The sequence below is a fragment of the Athene noctua genome, chromosome 2 (assembly GCF_965140245.1).
Source record: "Athene noctua chromosome 2, bAthNoc1.hap1.1, whole genome shotgun sequence".
NCBI lineage: Eukaryota > Metazoa > Chordata > Aves > Strigiformes > Strigidae > Athene > Athene noctua.
The window spans coordinates 95002081-95024064 of record NC_134038.1 but is presented as its reverse complement, the minus strand read 5'-3'; the positions used below and the strand labels follow the sequence as shown (position 1 = coordinate 95024064).

Genomic DNA, 21984 nt, shown 5'->3' with positions numbered 1-21984 from the left:
TTTACATATTTATTTTCCACTCTCCTGCATGAAGCAAAAATGCACCACTGAAACAAAGACAACTGCACAAGCTGCACAAACTCATTTCAGAAGCCTTACTTTCTATTTGCAATAGGATATAGAAACAATAAGAATACTGGGCCAAATCACTCCTTCCTGTGGGAAAACCCATGGCAGAGCGCCTTTAGGCAGGAACATATTGAGAGATTTCTCTTGCAGCTTTTTTTTTTTTTTTTTTTTTTAAATAAATGCATCACAGAGGATGGGGAAGTAGTGGTGGGTCTTTTTTCCACAGGACCTATGAAACTCAGGGAATCACAGGTATTGACCAGCATGGACGCCCAGTGCCAGTCTTCCTTCGGGGTTGCAAGCCTTCTCAGCTCACACCAAACTCCCCTGCTCAAAGGTTGTGATGATGGAGCCTTCTTCCTCCCTCTCCCCAGAAGAAAACAAAGACCTCCAGGAAAGAGGACAAACAGGAAATAGGCTGGCAAACACTGCAGCCTCAGGTTGCATTCAATATTGGACCAAAGCCTCTAGGAAATAGGGAAGTGGTCACAAGCATTCAAGTCATCTTCTACTTTCAAGAACACACACACACGACCACCACCACCCCCCCCACCCCCCCCCAGTGTCACAGTCCTCCTCTGTGAGAAGGAGGAAAAGTAGAGAGCAAGCAGCAGAGCAGGAACACATGCTGCAGGCGGGGAGGGGGGGGTGGGTGTGACACCAAACAAAACAAGGCAGCAGCCCTCTGCATGGCCACACCAAGAGACCTGGCTGTTCTGTGGGAATGTGTCCCCTCCACTTGATGATGTTGCTGAAACTATGAAACTGGGGCAACTTCAATCCCACAAAGAAACTTAAGGGGCCTTTAGCTCCTACTTCTGACAGAGGCCCACCCCTCATGCCCCACATGACCACCTAATGGGAGAGTCACTGAGAAAGCAGAGCTAAAAAAAAAGAAAAAAGGCCTTGTTGCTTCCCATCCAGTCTGTACAGGAAGACACTTGCTAGACCTATTTCCTCCTTTGGGATAAAGTGTGACTCCACTGTATGTTAAAGCTGAGCCCATCAACAGTTACTTCCCCCCTTCGCTTATGTGTATTTATTTGTATTTAATTTTCTTGTTTTAAGACCACTCTCAACAGTTACAGTTGCTTCTCCTTCTGGTGAAGAGCATCATGGATGAAGCAAAAAGGAGAACACGGGCCACGGGGAAGGAAGAAGAAAGGAGAAGAAATGATGAGTTTTCAGAGTCACAGTCACTTGACTTGCCATCGAGAGGCAGCTACCCAAGCACAGAGCAGCACGTCCTAGCCCCTAGAGCTGGTGCAAGTCCCTGCTCCAGATTGCTCTAGTCTTTGCACATGAGCTCTCCCTTTGGAATAGATAGGAAGAAACACACAATACAGGCAAGGAGGGGGAAACCTTGTGTGCAGCACAAAGCTGCTCATTGTTCTGCCTTCCGAAAAAAATCCACATTAACGTTAAAGTAGAAGCCATGCACTAATTGGGCCAGGGAAAGATTAACACTCTCAGCCAAATAGTTTTATTGGTTTCATTAAACATGCCGTAGTACGTAGTACAGAACACCGGGGGGGGGGGGGGGGGGGGGGGAGAAGCAAGGGAAACAAATTACAGTTTTAGGAATGTGCACCCACACACACATGCACTTCAAACCACTTTTTCCCATGAGGCCCAAACAGGAATCCTGAACCTTCTTCATCATTTCCATCTTAGCAACACTATTAGCTTATTCAAGGCTTTCCCACTGTTTTTTTTTTTTCCTAAGTGGTAGAAAAAAACCCCAAGGATCATTTAAATGAAGGCCAGACCTTCTAGTATACAAATTTAGACAGAAGAGAACTTCAAAGAGGGATATCGCATTTGAATAAACAACAGTTTACTGTTTACCCTTGAGATTACAATACCTAAGAATTGCTACTGCACTCCAAAAGGTTTCTGATGCACTGGTCTGCTACTAAGTTCCTACCAAGAGGAGCAGATTTTACTCCTGAAGCACATGGCAACACTCTCAAGCACAGATGGTCACTCCCACCCCAAGAGATGCGCACAATATCCGCACTACACTTTGAATGTGATTTTGCATCAACACTGGCAGGAAGAGCGTGAAAAGCCATCACGTGGGAAGAAAAAGGGGTTAACGCTATTCAAAGCACTGCCTCAAGGCAGAGGAAAACCAAAGGAAAAAAGTTTTCCCAACTGACCTTTAGTACCAACTCTGCCCTTGCTACTGAAGTGTTGGTGCTGACTCGGCACCCCAGTGGTAGAGAATTATACTGGCAGCGTCACTTCACTGTCACCACTGCTGGAGCACCAGTACAGAGCAGCCTATGGGGAAAGGAAGACAATCATAAAAAAGAAAGACCGTGGCATGGGAGTATCTGGTGGCTATTCTTTCACTCAGCATTCAGTAAAAACTAAGAATGTTACCCCAAAGGTTTTGAACTTGTACCTGTAACTGATGTTTTCCTCTAAGGAAAAAACAAACCAAACCAACCCTAAAAGACAACAACCAAAAAGTGCAACATCTCTTGAAAGATACTCTCTGACCACCAAAGGCAGACTGCTCCTCTTGCTATGAACTCTCTGAGCTATTAGTGATACAATTCCTTTACCTGTGTTAGCTTCCTAAAGTAACCCTACAAATCCACAATATCCATATGTCTCTTCTTACCTAACATGCACCCAGACACAGAATAAACAAGTGAAACACATGCTCATGGCTATGCCTTAAAACTGAGCTAGGTACCACCTTCTGTTTTCAGGGCAGGGCAGGGGAAGAGGCACCAAACTAGAACAAGATGACCCTGGTATTTCCAGACTATTTTGTATACGGTTGCTACAACATCTAACAGTTAGGCTAAATTTTAAATATTCAAACATATTTACTACTCCTGTTTTATTTCCTTGCATGCATGGTGGGATACATATAAACACTTAGGTTTTTATGTAGGTTTTGAAAATCACTTTCTCATGGACCACTCATGGTCCTCCGGACTTTGACTCAGATGACCAAAAGCATCTCTCCATAAAGCATACCATAATTTTAACTTAGTTAATGCCTTAAGCGAACAACAACTCTGAATCATCATGATACTCTTGTATTACATTGATGTAATACACTGAGAACAAGGAAGCTATACTAATGTAACAGTGAGATGTCATACTGGCAAAGCAGGGGTTTCCTGGATGAAATTCACGTTATGGTCCAACTGGTTTACCGCAACGCACAAAGACACCAGGCAGCCTTAATATAAAATGTATTCGTACCTATCTTCTTGGCCCTGCGCTCAATTTGCTGACTTGAACAGGGTACCCAAGTTTGCTCCTTTCGCAAGCACTGTGTGCTGTGCGAACAGCCCTCACACAGGAGCCTGTGGCCTTGCTAGGCTGAGAAGGAGAACCAAGGCACACCCTGCTCCAGCACTGAGAGTGAAAGCAAAAACTGACGGCCCCCAGGCTCCCTCCAAGATAGCTCAGGTCTCTGCACAGGCACCTCAGACGGTTCGATCTGAGCCTGCACCAAGCTCATGAGCAGCACTGTCATTCTCAGGGACAACAGTGCCAAAGAAAACGCACAGCACCACAAAAGCTGCAATAACCTGTAGCCACATTCAGGCTCAACAGCTGCTGATGAATTTTGAGATTTTTCTAACACCTTAGCCCTCATCCCCCCGACCAAAGAAGTATTTATGAGCTGTTCCTCATCTTCGCTGTTCGTATCAGCTTGTGGGTGAGCACCTGGCCCTCCAGGAAGCCTTTGTCACTGAATTGCAGTCAGCTTCGAGAGCTTGTTCAAACAAAAAGGATACTGAGATTTGAAGACAGCTTAACAAACCTGGAGCCACAAGCACCACTTTTAGACACGTGAAATAATAAAGTCAAGACAACAGCAAAGTAAAATAAATGGCTGCAAGCAGACATCCCTCCATTCCTTCCCATGTAGACAACTGTAAACACCCTTCCATCCTCATCCTTGCCTGCCCACACAGCCGTCAGGAGGGCAGTGGGGAGGGGGCCTGGCTCTCCCCCCAGCCACCAGGAACCATGGCAACATGGGGAAATAGGGGACAAGTTGGGCTTTGGGCCTTACCCAGCACATCCCCTCCCCTGCACCCTCCCCACTGGCTGAGGAGGGACACAAAAGCAATACTGTCTGTCCTTATAAGCTCTGCTTTGCATGTGTTCGGGGAGCAGGGACAGCTGTGCCGACGGCTCACAGAGTTCCAGGAAGTCGATGTGTTTCTTGGCTTTGACTCCAGTTTATTTGCCTTAGATGAAGTGGCGACCCGAGAAAGTCCCTTCGTGTCCCCCCCTTGGGCTGGCACCAGCCGCAGCAGGGCAGCATTCCCTGGGACATGGCCCAGGGTCTCCCCACACCGATCAGCCTTCCCCAATTCAGCCACCATGTCTCTCCCTTGGGCCAGGGCTGGCTCACCTCCCACCAGGCAAGGGGATGGTCTTGGGATGCAGAGAGGGAGAGGATGGGAGCCCAAAGCAGAGGGAGGGACTGGAGGGAGCAGGCTCTGAAGGCTCTTCCCTCAGCAGGCAGGATGGAAGTGTCTTGAAAAGGTGGAGATGGGTCAGGCAAGCAGCGTCATGCTGCCTGCCAAAACCACCACTGCCCACACTCCCCAGAAGAGCAGAGGACAAAGTGAGAGAGCGAGGAGAGAAGGGGGAAGCCAAAGGAAGGACCAGCAGGCACCCCTATCGTACATGTCTAGGCCAGAGGACGAGGAAGGGGAGGGGTGCCTGCCTGAGGGGAGCCCCCAGTGACCCTGGGACACAAAACCTTGCCTGCTGCTGCTGCCGCCGCTCAGAGGAGCAAGAGGCGATGAGGGATGCAAAATGAGGAAACAATCTAAAATATAGGTCTGTGGGTTTGGCTTTTTAAAAAAAAAAAAAATTTTTTTTTGCTTTACCCTACCAAGCTCAGTTAACTTAAAACCCTGAGAGGAGAGGGAAGCTATAGGTTGATGTCCCATCACCTACATGGCTAAGCAAGCACTGTGCTGAGGGAACAAGATATTTGTCCAAGAGCCCGAGGGGTGAGCTGGACAGATTGCGCTTGGGAGAGCCAGATGGAAAACATTTCTAAGTAACAGAGAAGAAAAGCAGCCTCCCCTCCAAACAGTCCAAATTAGAGCACCCCTCAGCTCCGAGTGTGGAGAGGCTGCAGGGACACAGGGCAGGCAAAGCGGGACACTGGGCTTGGCTGGCTAGCTATGACGGAGATGCTGACATCCCCGACAATATATGGCCAGTCTAAACCACGGGATATCTTGTCCTTTTAAGGTGGGCCAAGAGCAAGCATCTGTGCAGCAGCAGAGCCCCAGCCTGCCATCAATAGCCCCTGGTGTCACTAGAAAAACAGGGGGCTCCTGTGCCATACCAACTGTCCCTGCAGATGCCCAGGCAGCCACCCTGAGAGGAGACAATCCATCCGGTTGTTCCTCTGCACAGCATCACAGAAACAAGAAAGAACAGAAGTGATGAGAGGAAGAAAAGCCACAAAACCATGCGGTCGGGCTGCTCGCTGGCAATTGGCACCTGCAGCTGTCAGGGAGGGAGGGAGGGCCTGTCCCTGGCCCCATCTCCATCCCTGTCCCTTGCCCTGATGGCCAGCAGCTCAGCCAAGGGCAGCTGTGGACCCAGGACTCAAGGCAATAGTTTAAAGCAAATCTCTGCAGGGAGAAATGAGCAAACATTTCACCCCCTCACACTTGCTCTTCACACGTAGCCAGAGGTGTGTGTGCACAGCAGGATGGGTTCGGCAGGGATTAGAGAGGCAGGATGAATCACGCCGAGGAAGACACAGAAAATCTTCTGTGCTAGTGCCCTGCTTCTTGTGCGGCGCCCTGGTTGCAATCCTCTTCCTCCAGGATGGATTTAAAGAGACCTTCACAGAAGGCCTGAACACACAAGCAATTTTACAAAAACTGTTCTGGACTTAGGGTAAGCTAAAGCAGGAAAACACTCTTTCCTTTCAGAGTAGCTATGTCCCACATGGCCTTTCGCCACTCTAACTGCATCCACATTCTAGGAAATTTCCTTGGACAGGCAAATCCAAGGGTTAGAGCATCAATTTGCTTACCACAGAGCCCCCAACGCCTCTTTTGCAGCCTGACCGCACTGTCTTTACAGGAGATGCCAGCACACTCTATGCTTGGACCACTGTACTAGGTAGCACACCAAAGCACTTTACACCTCGCAAGATAATGCAGTAAAATGATGCACAACATGAGAAAATAAAGAGTAGAAAATATAGGGATTAAAACTAATTTCCTGGTGGTAGCATTGTCAGCCATCATGATTTTATCACGAAGCCTGTAAAAATCTGATGGTGTTACATTACTGAACAAAAATCCCAAACTTTTTTTTTTTAAAGTCAAAGTTGTAGTTTCTGTGTTGTGGAGAAAGGACAGAAACATTACATGCTCAGCAAAATACAAAAAGCAAATTAAAGTGAACAGATTAATTTTAAAGCCTCAAGCTTTTAAGGATAATCATGATCTCAGATGCACAACCTGTAATTTCTTAACACACAGGGATAGCCACATAGAGCGTCCCTACAAAACAAAGAATGTTTTGTACACTGGAACATATACCTCCCAAAACTAAAATGTTTTTTTTCTTTTTTAAAGAAGGAAAAGAATCGCAACATCTCAGCACATTTCTAATGTTTTATTTAAAAGCCAACACAGCCGCATTTTAATGCTACTTAAAGATGAGAATCTCTACCAAATCACCACACTCGTTTTAAGCAGAAAGAGATTCAACATGCAAATATTTTGCAGAGAGAATGATTCAAGAGTTTGCAGCTCTTCTTGCTGCTCTTTTCCAGGGAGCATGACTTGCTGACAGGATTAACTACTGCCAGGCTCACGAAGCTGGGAGACAGCTGCCACATGGCAGCCATTTATTACAAAGCTCCACTCCTCTAAAGTTAGGAAAGAGGCAGACTATTTCAACTGTGTTATCAGCAGGGTTCCTCTGCTCCACAGGCTTTAGTGACTAGGCTTTTTCTAAACAAACACCTCCTTTTCTTCCCCACCTTGTTAACATCATTATCTTCCTGTCTTCTGTTTCTGGTCAGCACAGGAACTATTTCCCTATCACACTCCCCAAAACAACAATAAAAAAATCTATAATCAAGACAATTTAAAACGTTCAGGAACACATATATCCCCCAAAATAGACTTTTTTAATTAGAGAGTTTTAGCTTGAAATTTTAAGAGGGGAAACCACATGCCACATGGAGGAAAGAGAGATCTGCTGGAGCAAAGGGATTCAGAAGCATGCTGTACAAGCCTCACTCTCCCATCCACCCTAGGAGGCATTTGTAGTATCAGCCTCCAACTGAAATACCCAAAGTGGCTACACAGCTTTTTCATGAGCAAGGTAACCTGTAGTGCTCCTTCCCAGGCTTGTATCTCCACACCAGGCAGACCCTCCGCAGACCATCAAGACAAAGCCAACCTCTGCCCTGCACCCTATGAGGCACAAACAGGTCTCAAGTCAACCACCTCCAACAGTCTGCTAAGGACCAAGAACAGTTAGACACCATCTACATTATCTCCACGTGATACTAAGCATAGATGACCATCCGTTGCCATTCTCCTATTACTTTGAACCAGAGTTAAAAGATACAAGCTAGCTGTTTAATTTTACCTGGGGTTATTCTAGATACATATTTGCCATAGATGCCAGAGTACCACAAATCACTCAAACTGAGTTTTATTGCTTCCTCCACGTGAAGGGAAAACCCAGCCTTGAGAAAAATATCTCTCTCCCATCACTGATGAACAAGTTGCCACAGCCTTGTGAGCTCACCCAGCTGGGCAGGTAGCCTTCAGGGTTGTTTGCAGAGCTCTAAATTCTGAAATACAAAGTTTCTTTCTTGGTTTAGTTAGGTAAATTAATTACAGCAGTAGATGGTGCTGGCAAGCCTCTCCCAAGTTGAGATTCTCAGAGGAAAGCCAATAGGAAAATTTTTAAACAGCAATGCTACTTGCCAGTGGTATTCTTCAGCATGAGTTTTCTATTTTGAAGTACACACAGTGAAACTAACCTGTGGGAGGTGCTTCCTGAACACTGACAAAATGAAACAGCATCTGTTAATTTTCATAGACTGTAATATGTGTGCAAAAAAAGGGTGCAGGGATCCAGTTCAGCAATTTCTCATGGAATTCAAAAGTCCCTCAAGCTTTATCAGGTGAGTACAAGAAGCGTTCTCAGAAACAACACATCTGACTTGAAAAAAGATGTATTTTCAAAACACAAACTACACACACACACACACACCCTCTCCCTCCCTTCATGCACAACCACATCCAGCTGCTGACCTTCCAAGTTCCTTGTAGTATAGCCTTTGCTTTGGGACTTTAAAAGGCTAGCTAGCATTTCTAAAGGATTTTTCAAAGTACACAGGCCCAGCCTTGCAAAGCTCATGAGGAATCCACAGAGGTCATCATGGAGTTTAGACAGTCTGCAAACAGCATAATCCACGTGCTGGTGAGGTAAGGAATGACCAAAGTCGGGCGGATAGGCCTGGAGACTTCTGCAGCAACTGGCTCCTCCAACAATGCTGTAAACCCTGGAGGAAATGCCTGCTGATCTTCAAAGCCCTTCAGTGGGAACAGCCTTAAGTTTCCTGAACATGAGCATTCTGGTTGTGAGGCCACAGTCCTCTTATGCACGCAGGGAAAAATATGAAAACAAAGCAAACAAAAGAAATAGAATCCATTAAGGTTAATAACTGCAAATAACCAGTGAGACTGACCCTCTACTCTGCAACGAGCTGTCGGATCCATCCAGCAAAGTTTTGATGCTCCTCGGCACGACAGCCACACGGATCAAGCAGCAGCTTACAATCTCTGCAGCTTTCCTTTTTCTATTCCAGGCAGTCTTCCACACGTGTAGACTCCTGGAACGCAATACTCAGTTGTTCGGACTAGGAGGGGATGCTACAGCTTGTAGCTGTACGAGGTGTCCACTGTAACTATATCAAGACCATTACAGTGCGCTGCACTGCCAGCGGAATTTTAGGTACAGCCTTCAGTCGCCTGACAGGCTGCACAGGCGACCATGAGTAAAGGGGAGTCTGGACACCTGCACACTGCAAAGAATTGCAGGAAGTTTATTTCAGGAACGCTGGGGAAAAAAAAAAAACAGACAAAATTGTGAACAGGTTTCTCCAGTAAGTGAAGAAGTTTCAAGTTGCTATTCCTCCAGCCAAAAATGTCTGCTGCTAGTCCAAAACCACCCTCCTCTTCCAGAAAACCAATTCCACCACCAGTGCTTCACACATTGCCATCAAACAGATGATATAGACAATTCTTCCCGCAATTCACATATGAAAAGGGAAACATTTCTTTCTGCTGACTCCCGTTGACATATCATATACCAAAACGTTAGCCTGAAACAAACTAGTATGAATTATGCATAGGTTCAACCCAGTTCTGGGTAAAGTAGTAGTTGCAAGTGTTCACCCTAGAGAAAACCAAACAACAGCAACAAAAAAAATCAACCAAGTGGCCTGTGCACCCACTCACACCCACCCCAATTTCTGCAATAGGACAGCCAGTGGAACCTTGACTAATCACTTTCGTATATGCACACATAGTGAAGCAGCAATGAAGCATCATAATCAGACCTATGGTACTGAAATTCATACTTCTTTTGAGGAGTGATGCTTCCACGTGAACATTTTCTCAGTAATATATAAATACACACTCACACAGCCACTTTCTTTTCATTCTAAAAATGAAATCACCTTGCTTTACAGTTTTAAGCCAGTACATACTATGGCAATATATATATATATTTACATTAATCTTGTTGAGGTCACTTAGAATCTTTTACAACCAGAGGTGAACATGACCTAAAGTGTTTTTAAAGAGCCACAAAAGAAAAAAAAAAAAAAGATATTGTTCTTTGACTAGGTTACAACTCTTTAAAGGAACAAACCATATTTCTACCTAACTGATAGATCTCATTCTCCAAGCTTCATACAAAAATGATGTTCATTCAGAGCATAAGTGAAGGACAAAAAAACCCTCAACACCAGAACTCATACTTTTACTCAGATACTAAATAGCAGGAGCAATTTTCCACTTCCAGGTCAGACATTATTGTTTTGTAGTAAGTTTTATATGCCTTATGGAGCTCAACTGTTCAATATAAAGAGAGAGAATAATTCAAAAAATCAGTAGCCATCTCACCTGTAGAGCAGAGAAGCGTGTTATCTGAACGAATTAAAACAAGAAACTAAAGGAAGAAAGCAAGCAAACCCACTAAATAAATTTTTTTCACTGTAAGGTGAAAAAATTTTCTTAATCTATACACCCGTTTCACACAAGGTAACGTGTAAGTATCATTCTACCAAAAATTAGAAGAAAGTCATCACCAGATTTTCCTTCATCTAAACTTCAAACAGGGTTTCTGAAGCTAGAAGATTTCCCCATCCCTAGTTACGAATAACAACACAGAAACTGGCCTTTTCCTCATCTGTTAGGGTCTGGCATGCCACAGAGGCTATGGAGGTAGGCAATTTTATAAGCAGAAGTGGCAGGAGCAACATCTTCAGCGTATTTAACACTGAACTTGAAGGATTATTCAGTACAGACTTGACATAAATAATACGAAAGCTCACAAGTTCAAAGGTTCCTCAGGAAATATACTCCTTTAAAACTTTCTAAAATCTCTAAACATGGATAATTTCTGAAGTAATGAGGTTTTTAAAATAGCAATAAGCAAGCTTCCCAAAGGCTGGGGTAATTAGGAGGGTTATCACACCTTTGGGGGAAGTCACAGGCTGTATCTTGGCAGTGTTTCATCCCTTCATATACCCAGGGGACTGATCAGTTCGTGATAAGCAATTAGGCACCCTAGGGAGGACGGTTAACTGTCTTACCAAAACAAAAAGGCTGCACAAATGTAAGTCCTACTAGATTAAAGAAACACTGTCTGAAGAACAGCAAATTTGTGTTTGTTCCCTTCTACTGGAACTAGCAAATATTACATTTTCCCTACATATGGCACACACAGATCTCTGAAATCTCAAATTTGAGCACGTACTTGCTGCTAAATTGGTAACAAATGCTCTGAAGCATTTGCTTTCCCAAGACACCAGTACTGTGATGCAGGAAAAAAGGAGGAGGGACAGAAGGGAGGAATACAGTAAATAATGATTAGATGACTTGAACTAGCAAACTCATTCATTTAAATTCTCTTCCTCATTGTTAAAAAAGTCCCTAACCAAGGATCAGCTGCAGAAAGCAGGACATGGAAAGACTATATATGGCTGAACGCTGGTTGCATTTCAGAATGAAACCCCCAGTCAGCAGCAGCCCCACCATTACACACCCTGCTCCTAAAAAAAGTTCTGGGAAGCTCCTACCCGCTGTGAGGCTTGCAGTGAGGCACCTATGAGTATCACAGTCCTACCCACGTTAAACATTTATCTCTGGTGAAGCAGAGAAACGAATTCACCTTTTACCTGCCAACTGATGTAAAAGCTCCGACGCACACCAAAGCTGCCGATGGTGTGGTTTCTGACTTACATCAGGCCTAATGTATTTCAAAGTACTTTGACGGCTTAAAATATGAAGGAATGCTTTTCAATAAGACGACCCCCTGTTCTTTTCTGTCCTTTTATCTTTTCTTAACAGTTTGCCATCCAGTGATAGGAGGGAACCCCAGCTGCATAGCCTGAGCTTTTATCTTCTGCTGACCATGCAACAACACAAAGCTCAGTGCTGGATTTCCTGCTGCTTGCCTAAAGGGGCTGTTCAGCTTGTTTAAATATTACTTGCCTTGGGAGCCTTGGAGTTGTGCCCAAGCACTGTACTGTATCTTCCCAGCATCCATTTCAGCATGTACTTTAAAGGTCTTTAGGTTCGATGTACTATGCTCTCCCTTGCTACGGGAGGAGCCTGATGTGTCTAGGGAAAAAAAAAAAAAAAGCACCCGACTCCTCCCTCTCTTCCCATTCCCCCCATTAATCCCCGTGCCTCATTCCCTATGCCTCATTCCGTTACACAGCTAACAGAGGTCTCTCTTCATCCCAAAAGCATGCAATTATATTTTGTCCAGTACAGTGAACCAACTGCAACAAGGAAAAAGACATTCTGGTATGAAGGGCTACAGCTAGGAAGAAATCAGATGCCATCAGATGTATCACATACAGCAAGCTATCAATGCTCAGTGAGCAAACAACCAAGAAAGTACAGTAGCAAAAGCGGGCTTTTAAGCCACATTGCGGTACAGCAGCCTCCTGCCATGCTAAATTTGGGAAGCCTCCACCATGAATTTTAGAAGAAAAGAATCTTCAAGCATGACCTTGTCCGAATTTGCAAACTTAACATCAAGGCAATTCCTTTCCTCGTTCAGAGCAGTGATAAAAATAAACTACAGCTTTCACAAAACCAGAAAAACAAAAAACTATTCCAGGCTCTACGAATTCTTTCAGAAGCCTTCTTTTTCACAATTACCACGCCACCGAGAGGCTGAGCTCTGGCTACAAGGTCAGGAGGGAGATAACCTTGGCCAATAGAAATGATCTGCATCACCCTGAAGGCAGCGCCAGGCGGCCACCCATTAAGCAGCCCAGCAGGCCTCACTGTTAACCTGTTTGCAGCCGATAACAGCTGATACGGATGGAGAAGGAGGAGATAAAAATCCAGATTCACGATCTATTTGTGAAAGTTGTGGACACAGCAGTTCAAATAAGGAAAACTTTAGTGAATACTGACTGTGAGAACTTTCCTGTAAAGAGATGTGTCTCATATTCCACAGCAGCTCTGATGATGAAATGCATGTACCCCCACAAGCTGATGTGGAATTGTAGTTGTGAGGAAATTCAAGGTTAGAAGTGAAAACCTGTTTTTAATCCATCCTGCTTCGCCTCAGCCTGCAGTGTAGACTGATTTAACCTGATGTAAGCCACGGCTGTCATTCAGAAGGACAGACTGCCAGTCCTTGCTTCACCCTGCAGCTCCGGCCACACATTCTCCCCCTGGTCTCATGCCAGTCCTAGCGTTTGAACAACCACACAGTGATCCAGGATCACAGAACTGATCTGGTTTGAGATTTGCATTTGTTTGGGAATTTTTTTGTTTTTCACTTAAAAATGTACATACATATAGTTTCATCAACAGCCTTCACAAGGAGAGCTGAGACATCGTCAAATTACACCCTCTATTTGAGTAAGGGATGAGAGACCTGAGCAAGAATGTTGTCGGTAACTCTACTCCTGTGGTGCTGCAGTACCAGGGAAAGATGAAAAGATGTAGAGGAACAAACCCACAGCCGGCTCCATCTCCAGAATCCCTCCTCCCACTTCCCCTCACTAGCTTCTCTCCAGCTCAGAGCTCATTTGCAAACCCTCTTCCCTAAAGAACACTCCTATCATTTAGAAGTCTACCTGAAGTTCAGTTCTCCAATTAAACCCAGTCAAAATAACTTCACAATAAAACAAACTACCACAACTAAAATGTCTGCACTGCACCTCTCCCACAGCATCCCTGGCAATGGGGAGCAAGACAGGGAGTAGTCCCAGGCAAGGAGTTAGTAATTTTATCCTTACCTATGCAATTTTTCCTAGATCAAGGACTGGGTGTACATTTTGCACAGTCCTAAGCACAAAACAAACCCAAGTCCAAAATATCCCCCTGCCTCCCTCAGTCTTTACAGGACAGAATTAAGCATCATTTTCAACTTTTTTGTTTGTTTGCAGTCATTTGTAAATGACCCTTTCCCCATGCACAGAGAAAATTTACCCCTCCCCCCAATAAAATTCAGGCTTCATTAAGTCACATCAGTAACAATGCTGAAACAGTCTGCCGCCATGTGCCACCACAGTCCCAGAGGCCCCGATAAGTAGGACAAGCAGTTCACCTATAGTCCTCAGGTACTTTAGAAACAATATTTACAAACCTTGGGCCCTTGGACTTAACATACAGCACAGTGGGAATGGCACACATGCTCCTGCATGGGCAGCTGACCCCCTCCAGAGAGTGGTATTTATTGTAAAATGCATCACAGGATGGGACAGAACTGGAGAAAAGAAACCAAAGCTGCAAAGGGAAAGGACACGTTGCCTGCCTGAATGTCCTCAGGCGCTGCTAGCTCACGTTGCTTGCACCATCTGATCGCTCAAAGCTAAACATGGAATGTAGGTAGCAAGTCATAATGCTGCGCAGGGCTGGAGACGTGACCCATCAGCTGTTTCTGCATTATAATTATTGCACTGGGGCACAGCAGGATCAAGAGTTTGCCTGGGCGGATTTCTCTGACGTTTTGGTTTGTTAAAAATGACAAGAAATGCCACACGCCACCTTCAAATTTGTGATTACAGTTGCTTTTCCACAGGCCTGGCATTCCCTGTTTAAAATCATCAATCCACAAGAAGTGGAAGCCCCAGAACTATTTCGCTTTATTCAAAACAGCATTAAGAAGTCAGATTTCACAAGGCTGTGATCTCTCTCTCCCCTGTCCACAAGACAGAAAAGAGTTTCACACAAAGACACAGTGAAGCATCGCTCCTGAACCACCATTCTCTGCATTTCTAAGCTGGTCTTGGTCATTTCCCCTTCAGGCCACTTCTGCTCCTAGGCCTTCTCCCACTTTCTTTTTATTTTTAGTTTCTGCTACTAATTAAAAAAAAAAAAAAATGAAAACCTTATTGCAATGCCATCATTTCCTTGTATTATCATATTCTCCAGTGAACTGATTAATTCTCAGAGCAAAACTGACCCCCAGCTCCCACTGGGCCTCAAGTGATGCAAACAGTTTCTTTCAGCTCTTCCTCCATTTTATTTTTGTCCTGACATGCACTGAGTAGAAGTAGAGGACTAAGTTTTGCAACCCTGGACTTAAAATGCAAGTATCCTCACTGGTATAGGTGGAAAGGAACACCTCACTTTTAGCAATTTGATTGTTTCTGTAACATGCTCAGAATTAAGCAAAGCTGAATGAGTACAAGTCAGTAAAGAAATTATTTATGCCAATATATATTCACCATGTCTTACTGTCCAGGCTTTGCCCTACATGTAAAGCTTGTTATTAAGAGGAGCACAATTTCTCAGGCAGTGACAAGAATTTTAGTGCAAACAGGTCAACAAACAACTAAAATTGTAGAAGGACACCTGCAGCAGCACACAGCCACAGCATTTCTGTTACACGACACACAGCAGGCAGTGTAAATTTAGATAGCACAGCCCCTTGCCCATTGTTTGCCTTTATGAGACCATGAGCATTCACAGGCCAGAGGGATGCTTTCACGAGGTCACTTAGAGCTACACCAAGCTTCCTGTTTGACACCACACAGAATCCCCCTGCCCACCCACCCATTCCTGAACCAAACAAAATAAATATTTTAGCACTTTTAGCATATTTCCAGAAAAAGATGCACTCAAAGCAAAATTGTTGTGAGGGCTGAATACAAAATGTATATCCCCCAAACACCAAAGATGCCATTTTTCGCAAGAGCAGAGAGGTACAGGGATGCCAGGTGGTTGATGGGAAGGCAGGTGGAAGGGAAGAAGACATCAATCAGCTATGAAAAAGCTCACAGGTCAGAAAACCACACTTGAGGCTAAGAGACCAAAACTTCTGTTAGCACAAGAAGAGCACCCATCTCTAAGAAACCACTTCCTATCTTATTCTCCCCATCCCCTCCTTGATAGCCTTCTCCCTATTGTAATTCAGAACAGCCAGGCAACTGATCTCTAACCATCCATCAGAAGAATTGGCTAATACAATGTCACTTGGCCCACCACATGAACGAAAACCACCAACGAATCCAGCTAGTGGTTAACTGCAAATTTTTATTTTACTGATTGTATTACATTGCTAAGGGTTCCCTTGACTCTGCACATACACTGCCCTCTTAGAAATCCCCTCTGCTCAAACTCAGATTTATAAATACATGTACAGCTATTCTACACATCTGCTTCCACCTGGTGGATTACCAGAGATGGAGACTGCAGTTTTTTAAAACAAACATGTAAACCCACCTCTAAAATTAGTTGCATGGTAATTCTGTGGGCAAGAACAGAGGGGAAGAATGGTTGGGCTCAGGGGGGAGGGGAAAGCTTGCAAGAAATGGAATACAAATCACAAACATTTTGAAATTCATTTTTTTCTCTCTTGGGAAACAAATAAAAAATGAATTTTTCTTTCATTTTGAGGAGTTTCTCAAAACAGAGGAGGATAGAGCTATTCAATATTGCTCTGGGGTACTTAACACGAATAAATTACTTCAATCAAGTGTCTTGCCAAAGAACTTACAATACTCTTTCCACAGTCTCCCCTTCCATAATTAAGCAAAGAAGCAGTTTTTAAATGCACATTAAAATACATATTATACCTACAACTAATTGCTAGCCATAACTACGGAAACCAGGGGTTCTTTTAACACTTCTGCAAAGCAAATGTCAGGGAGTATCCTAAGATACTCCTTGTTGTAAAACCTTTCAGGTCTGGTTTCTAAAAATTTCCCTCTTATGATACCTTCAAATGCAGTTTTGCAGTAACTTCCAGTTCCGTTTTCATATGCGTATTTTTAAAGATAGCAGCCACCTTTGTCCTGCATATACAGCATTGGGGGTATTTCATTCTCTGTAGCTAAAGTTCCCAGAAAAGCCAACTCCAGAGATCCTAGGTGTGGCACATTCCTTTTTGCTCTAGATACTTCTCCTGACTGGAAGCGAAGGTAAATATTACTCCAGCCTCAATCTGTTTCCCTCCTGCACCCACAGCAGCTTAGTAAAATACAGTCAGCAGGCTATTGCAAATTACACTTAAGGGCTCATTACAAATCAAGGCCTCAGTCTTGCTAATGAATTGATACTAATAGGCCCATTCCATGGAAGAGACCTATTAGCTTCAACAGAAGCTACAGATCTTCCTGTGCGAGCTGTGGTCTGCAAGGGAGGGCTACATGGCCCCTGGATCAGGAAGTTTGTTTACATGATGTACACAGGTATTTATGAACTTCTGGACCTTTGTTTTTATTTAGGAGACCAGCAGTGTTCCGCAATGTGTGCAAATCTTGTCAGACAACTTTCAAGCTACCCTTACTTCATATGGAACAGAAGGGCCTACAAAGTAAAGCACATTCACAAGAATGTTTTCATCTTATACCGACAAACCCCTCAACCAGAGATTCTATACCTATACCTGTACATCACATTGCAAGAGAAACGGTCATGCATTCCCTCCGTGTTTTTTGCATGTGAAAGAGAAGACAAATATATAGCTACACAAGGTCACTAAACTGCTAACTCAGGATGTGGGACTAGGTTGCCAACTTCAGTATTCACAGAGCTGATCTGACTTACTCTGGTCTGGACTAAGAGGGACACAAGGATGCTTGTCTCTCCCTGGGTCACGCATAGTCCTTTTTACTATACATATTGCAATAGACATTAAGAATACAACGCACTGGAGAAACCATCATTGCTGATGATTATCAGCTACGATAATCAACAGGTAGCTTATTCAATCAATAGCTATAACTGCAATCTCCCACCTGCTTTGCCCTTCCCAAATCTCAATGCCCCTGCACTACAAGTGTTGAGGACTAGACAAACAGGTCAGACTTCCTCCCCTTTTTTTAGGGATTCTTGGTTTGTTGTGACTTTTCTTCTCTCCAGTAAGAAAATAGAGGAAATGGAAAAGCATTCAAAACCTGAAGTTACTTTTCCCTTAGCTGCATTCTTAGAAATGGCTGAAGAACTTTTTTTTTATTACTTATTTTTCTTTCAACCAAAACAAACACCGCCTGAAGCTAAACACCTGACATGCAGTGTTTCAGCACAAATGGCTAAAGCTTGGTAGAGCCACGTGCAAGAGAAGACAGGGCCCTTAACAAAGCTGCCTGGTGATCTCCAACTGAAAATTCTCCTGGCAGCCCATCTTAGTTCATGAAGAGGAACTTACTGACATTCTCTCTCCATTCCTGTCCCTGATGACTCTTTCAGTATACCTGGAACTTAGGAAGCTGACTAAGCTCCCTAAAAACTGGTCTGGTCAGTCCCAGTCACCCCCACTCCAAAACAGTGAAAGCAAATGGTTTGACACCTCAGCAGATGAAGTCTCAGGCTACACTGGTGGAATCGCCAGCAAAGTTAAAAATGTTTTTTTCCTTGAGTCCAGTTGCTGTCACAAACCCTCATTCCAAAAGTCAAGAGAGATTTTCAATGCATTTTTGGGGTTGCTTTCTTTAAGCCCGTAGGATAAACTCCACTCGTGGTTATTCACGAGTCAGAAAATGTTTGCCTGGAAAAAGAAAGCAGAAAAAAACTGCAATTCTCTCACAATCACTCAAGTCCAAGAGTCACAGCCTTAGCACTGCCAGTTTCCCATCTCATTAAGTGTCTTGCAATACTTGTTTTTGTAATCGTTTTCCATGCTGTCTACACAAAAAGCTATCTCAGAAGCCAGAAGAACTACATTCCTTAAACATGGACCCTTTCCAGACTCACCCCAAACCTTTCTGTGCTTAACATACATGAACACACAGATCGCTACAGGTCCAGCAGTTAATTTATTTTCAAGTTGCCATAATTTTGAGGCTAAACACTTCCTAAACTCCTCTATCTCTGATGTTCCCCCAGCTCTTTTAGAGAAGCCAGGCTGCTTCCTGCTTTCTCTCTACTCGCGGTTGCTAAGACTCCACTGCAGCCTACCGAGCTGCTCTCCCATAAGCCATCTAAGTGAGCTACCGTGCATGCAGAGTGCGATTCACATTAACTACTACGTACACAACATCTTTCTTTCCAAGAACTTCATAGTGAATAGTTGCTTGTTTTCCAGTTTCTTCCTTTTTAATACACAGACACCTCCTCCTTCTCTTTCCTCACCACCTCCACTCAGAAAGACTGAAGCTCACTGATCCCATGGTAGGTGGCAAAGGCTTTGCATCAGTGGCTGCTAGTTGGTCATGAACCAGCTTGGGTAAGGTTCAGACAAGACACCGAGCACAAAACACTCTTCCAGAAACTTTAAGATCCAAATGCAAATTCTCCACCCATCACCTTGAATGTCAGAAAATAAAAATGCTCACGAAAGAAGTCACTGGCTAGCTGTCTGGCAGTCTGATGACTGTCAACAAGTCCTTGGGAGGAAGGGACTATGATCCAACCACCGTTGATGGTTTGACTCCCTTAGCCTCTCCACCAGATCTAACCCTACTGACCGGGCCCCACGTTCAGCTCACTTGAGTTCCTGTGTCTCTCAGATGTAACAAACAAGTAAGGGCTTAACACCACTAACAGCTGCTTGAACTCAACAGCATCTATGTCCTCTCCTCATCCTCCATCAATCTCACAGACATCTTGGGGCTCAACAACACCAACTCAGAAGTACAATGAAAAATAAACTGGTGGTCACTTCTGAAGATAGGAGTGTACATACAAATGCAAGCTCACAATGCAATGCTCATTTATTTTCTTTGTATATTTTATATTCTCTATGTCCGAGTCAACACAAACCCCATTTTGGAAAGCTTTTTAAGAACAAAAAAGCCCAGTCCTTCTGATTTTTGTGCAGGATGCAAATCCTCCAATACTCACTTTGTGTGCATGGGGCCCCAAGAGCTGCCAGAAATAGTCGAAGGATGGGTGGAGAAGGAAGATTTCTGAGACAAATCTTACTTTTCAAAAGGTTTTAGAAATAACTGTATGATCAAACAGATGCATTGCAATGCTCAAATCAATATGTAAACTCAGAACGGAAACTATTTTAAAAATCACTATGGATTTAGGTTTTCTACTTCTACTTATTTACAGTTTTGACAGCAAAGGATAAGTGGACTCCTGTAGAATAAAATTACTTTTCAACTTCAAGATACAAATAACACAGGGATTGGTATCTTTGCATGTTTCCTATGCATTTATATCACAGACTCAATGGTACAAACATGAGGATGCATACCTGCAAGGTTCATAACCACACCTTTGTATTAAAAAGATTACTGAGCAACCTAACAAAAGGGTGTTTACTTTTAGTGCATGCAATTCTGTATCACTCAGCCCATTTGCAATCTGTAATACCAATATCATTTAACACTGAAGACAAAGGGACCCATGTTTTTCCATCAGATGGAAAAATCCACAGCAGTCAAAACCAGTCAAGAGACAAAAAAATCAGGCCTTTGGGATGCTACACTACTGTCTCCTGCATGTTTAATTTTGATGAGCTTGTTGAAGCACAGCCTTTAGCCAAGTGCTTTTTCATACAAACTCATCCGTAGCTCAGAGACGATTAATCATCATTTATTACTCACCTTCTGGCAACACCCACTTTAAGCTAGGCACCGTCCAGACACACAAAAAAAGACAGTCCCAGTCTGAAGACTTTGTGGTAAAAGGGAATCTTTTCTGAGACGCGATCCTGATAGATAGACAACTACAGACACTCATGATACGCCACACAGCTACTAGGATCTGCCAGAAAGCTGCTCACAGAATAACTTAAACACAAATACAATTCTTTCAAAAAGGGCTATGTATTAAATACACCAGCTATACCTACTTTTCAGTGCCTGTCAACTGCTACTGACGTTATGGTACAAGTAAGTCTCATAAAAGGATTTTGCTGAAGAAATACGATGAATCTTCATAGGCTTTTTAATCAAAGCACCTCACTTGGTTACAGTACATAGGAAAGTAGTTATTCTGTTCTTCTGCAGCATTAGTAACTTCTCAAACAAAGAAGCCTGATTGAGGCAGACAGTGAGGGGCTTATCAGCTTAGGAAATGGGAAGGATGGTCCAATTAACTGCCAAGCAGTCAGACATAATTCACTCTGACGAGGCCAATGAGAGACAAGTCAGAGAAATAAATGCATGTCCTGTCCATTTATGTAACACCCAAATGTTCCCCCTGAAAAGTCTGCTTCTGGAAGCATTGCCTAAATAAGGAGCAAGTCACTAGAGGCAAATCCACCTGTATGATCTGCATCAAACCCGCAACCTCTCTGATTAAGCAACCGTCTCAGTGGTACAGGAGACATTGCCAGTCGCTAAACTGCTGGACCCAGGCACTAACAGCCATCACCAAACAGACAGCCAGAGAGCTCTGTACAAGGTTATCTGGGGTCCACACTACTGCACTGTCTTCTCACACGTCAAGGAATGGGACAAAAAGTAGAAGGCACAAAAAAGCAAAACCACCCCACCCTGGGCTAGGTAGGCGGCTTCATCTCCTTTTCCTGAACCACTTCTGCTAGCAGAGAAAGAGTCAGAATGTTACTGAAGTCATTTCACAATGTTTTTTAAAAAAAAAAAAAAATTAAAAAGCTGAAGACAAACCATATGTAACAGCTGATTAAGAAAGCTGTGAATCTATCCACAGTGCTGCTCTTCATGTCCTCTGCTGTACTCAGTACCCTGCTAGCACAGGATAAACAAAAAGAGGTCACAGAGGAAGAGGAAGGGGAGAAATTCTACAAAAGATGCCAGAATGAAAAGAGAAAGTTCTCAGTGAATCATAGCTCTAGCTTGGGACCCATCACCTAGGAGGCAACAGACATTTAAAGTGGAGAAAGGAGAAAAAAGAAAGAAAAAAAAAGTCCCCAAAACACTGATCCCTAAATACAAGCTTTGTCTGACGCTTATGGGAAGTGTGGAACCTTTATTCTGCAGTGAAAGTCCACATGTGGGACCCAGTCCGTCCTCTGATAGGGCACCTTGCTTTGTATAATAACCTTTGTTTTTCAAAGTGCCAGACTTAAGACTGCCATGATCAGAAACAAGTGCTTTATGCACTATGAGCAGGAGTGTAAAAATCCCAGTTGTGTGGAATATTTATGTTACATATGGCAACATCCTATTTGTCAGACAGTTACCAGGAGCTAAGGAATCTGTACAGTACTAGCAAAGTCGCCTTGCAGCAGGGTGTTATAGCGAGCACAAACCGGACTATATATGGTATGTTTACTGAACGATTA

At 43.7% G+C, this 21984-nt stretch overlaps 1 protein-coding gene across 3 annotated transcripts in view; it reads right to left on the bottom strand.

Moving 5' to 3' along the window:
* RREB1 (ras responsive element binding protein 1) overlaps positions 1-21984 on the bottom strand; it is a 125053-nt gene that overhangs the window by 70618 nt on the left and 32451 nt on the right. Inside the window, exons 1-2 of one of the 3 annotated variants that reach the window (XM_074899636.1) lie at positions 20569-20681; positions 8810-9180 (exon numbers count right to left, since the gene is read on the bottom strand). The exons of 1 other annotated variant lie outside the window; for it this stretch is intronic. In XM_074899636.1, the coding sequence (XP_074755737.1) occupies positions 8810-8840 (31 nt within the window). In that variant the 5' untranslated portion in view covers positions 8841-9180; positions 20569-20681. Of the gene's footprint in view, positions 1-8809; positions 9181-20568; positions 20682-21984 lie in introns of those variants that run through there. One more of the 3 variants, XM_074899637.1, reaches the window with a different exon arrangement.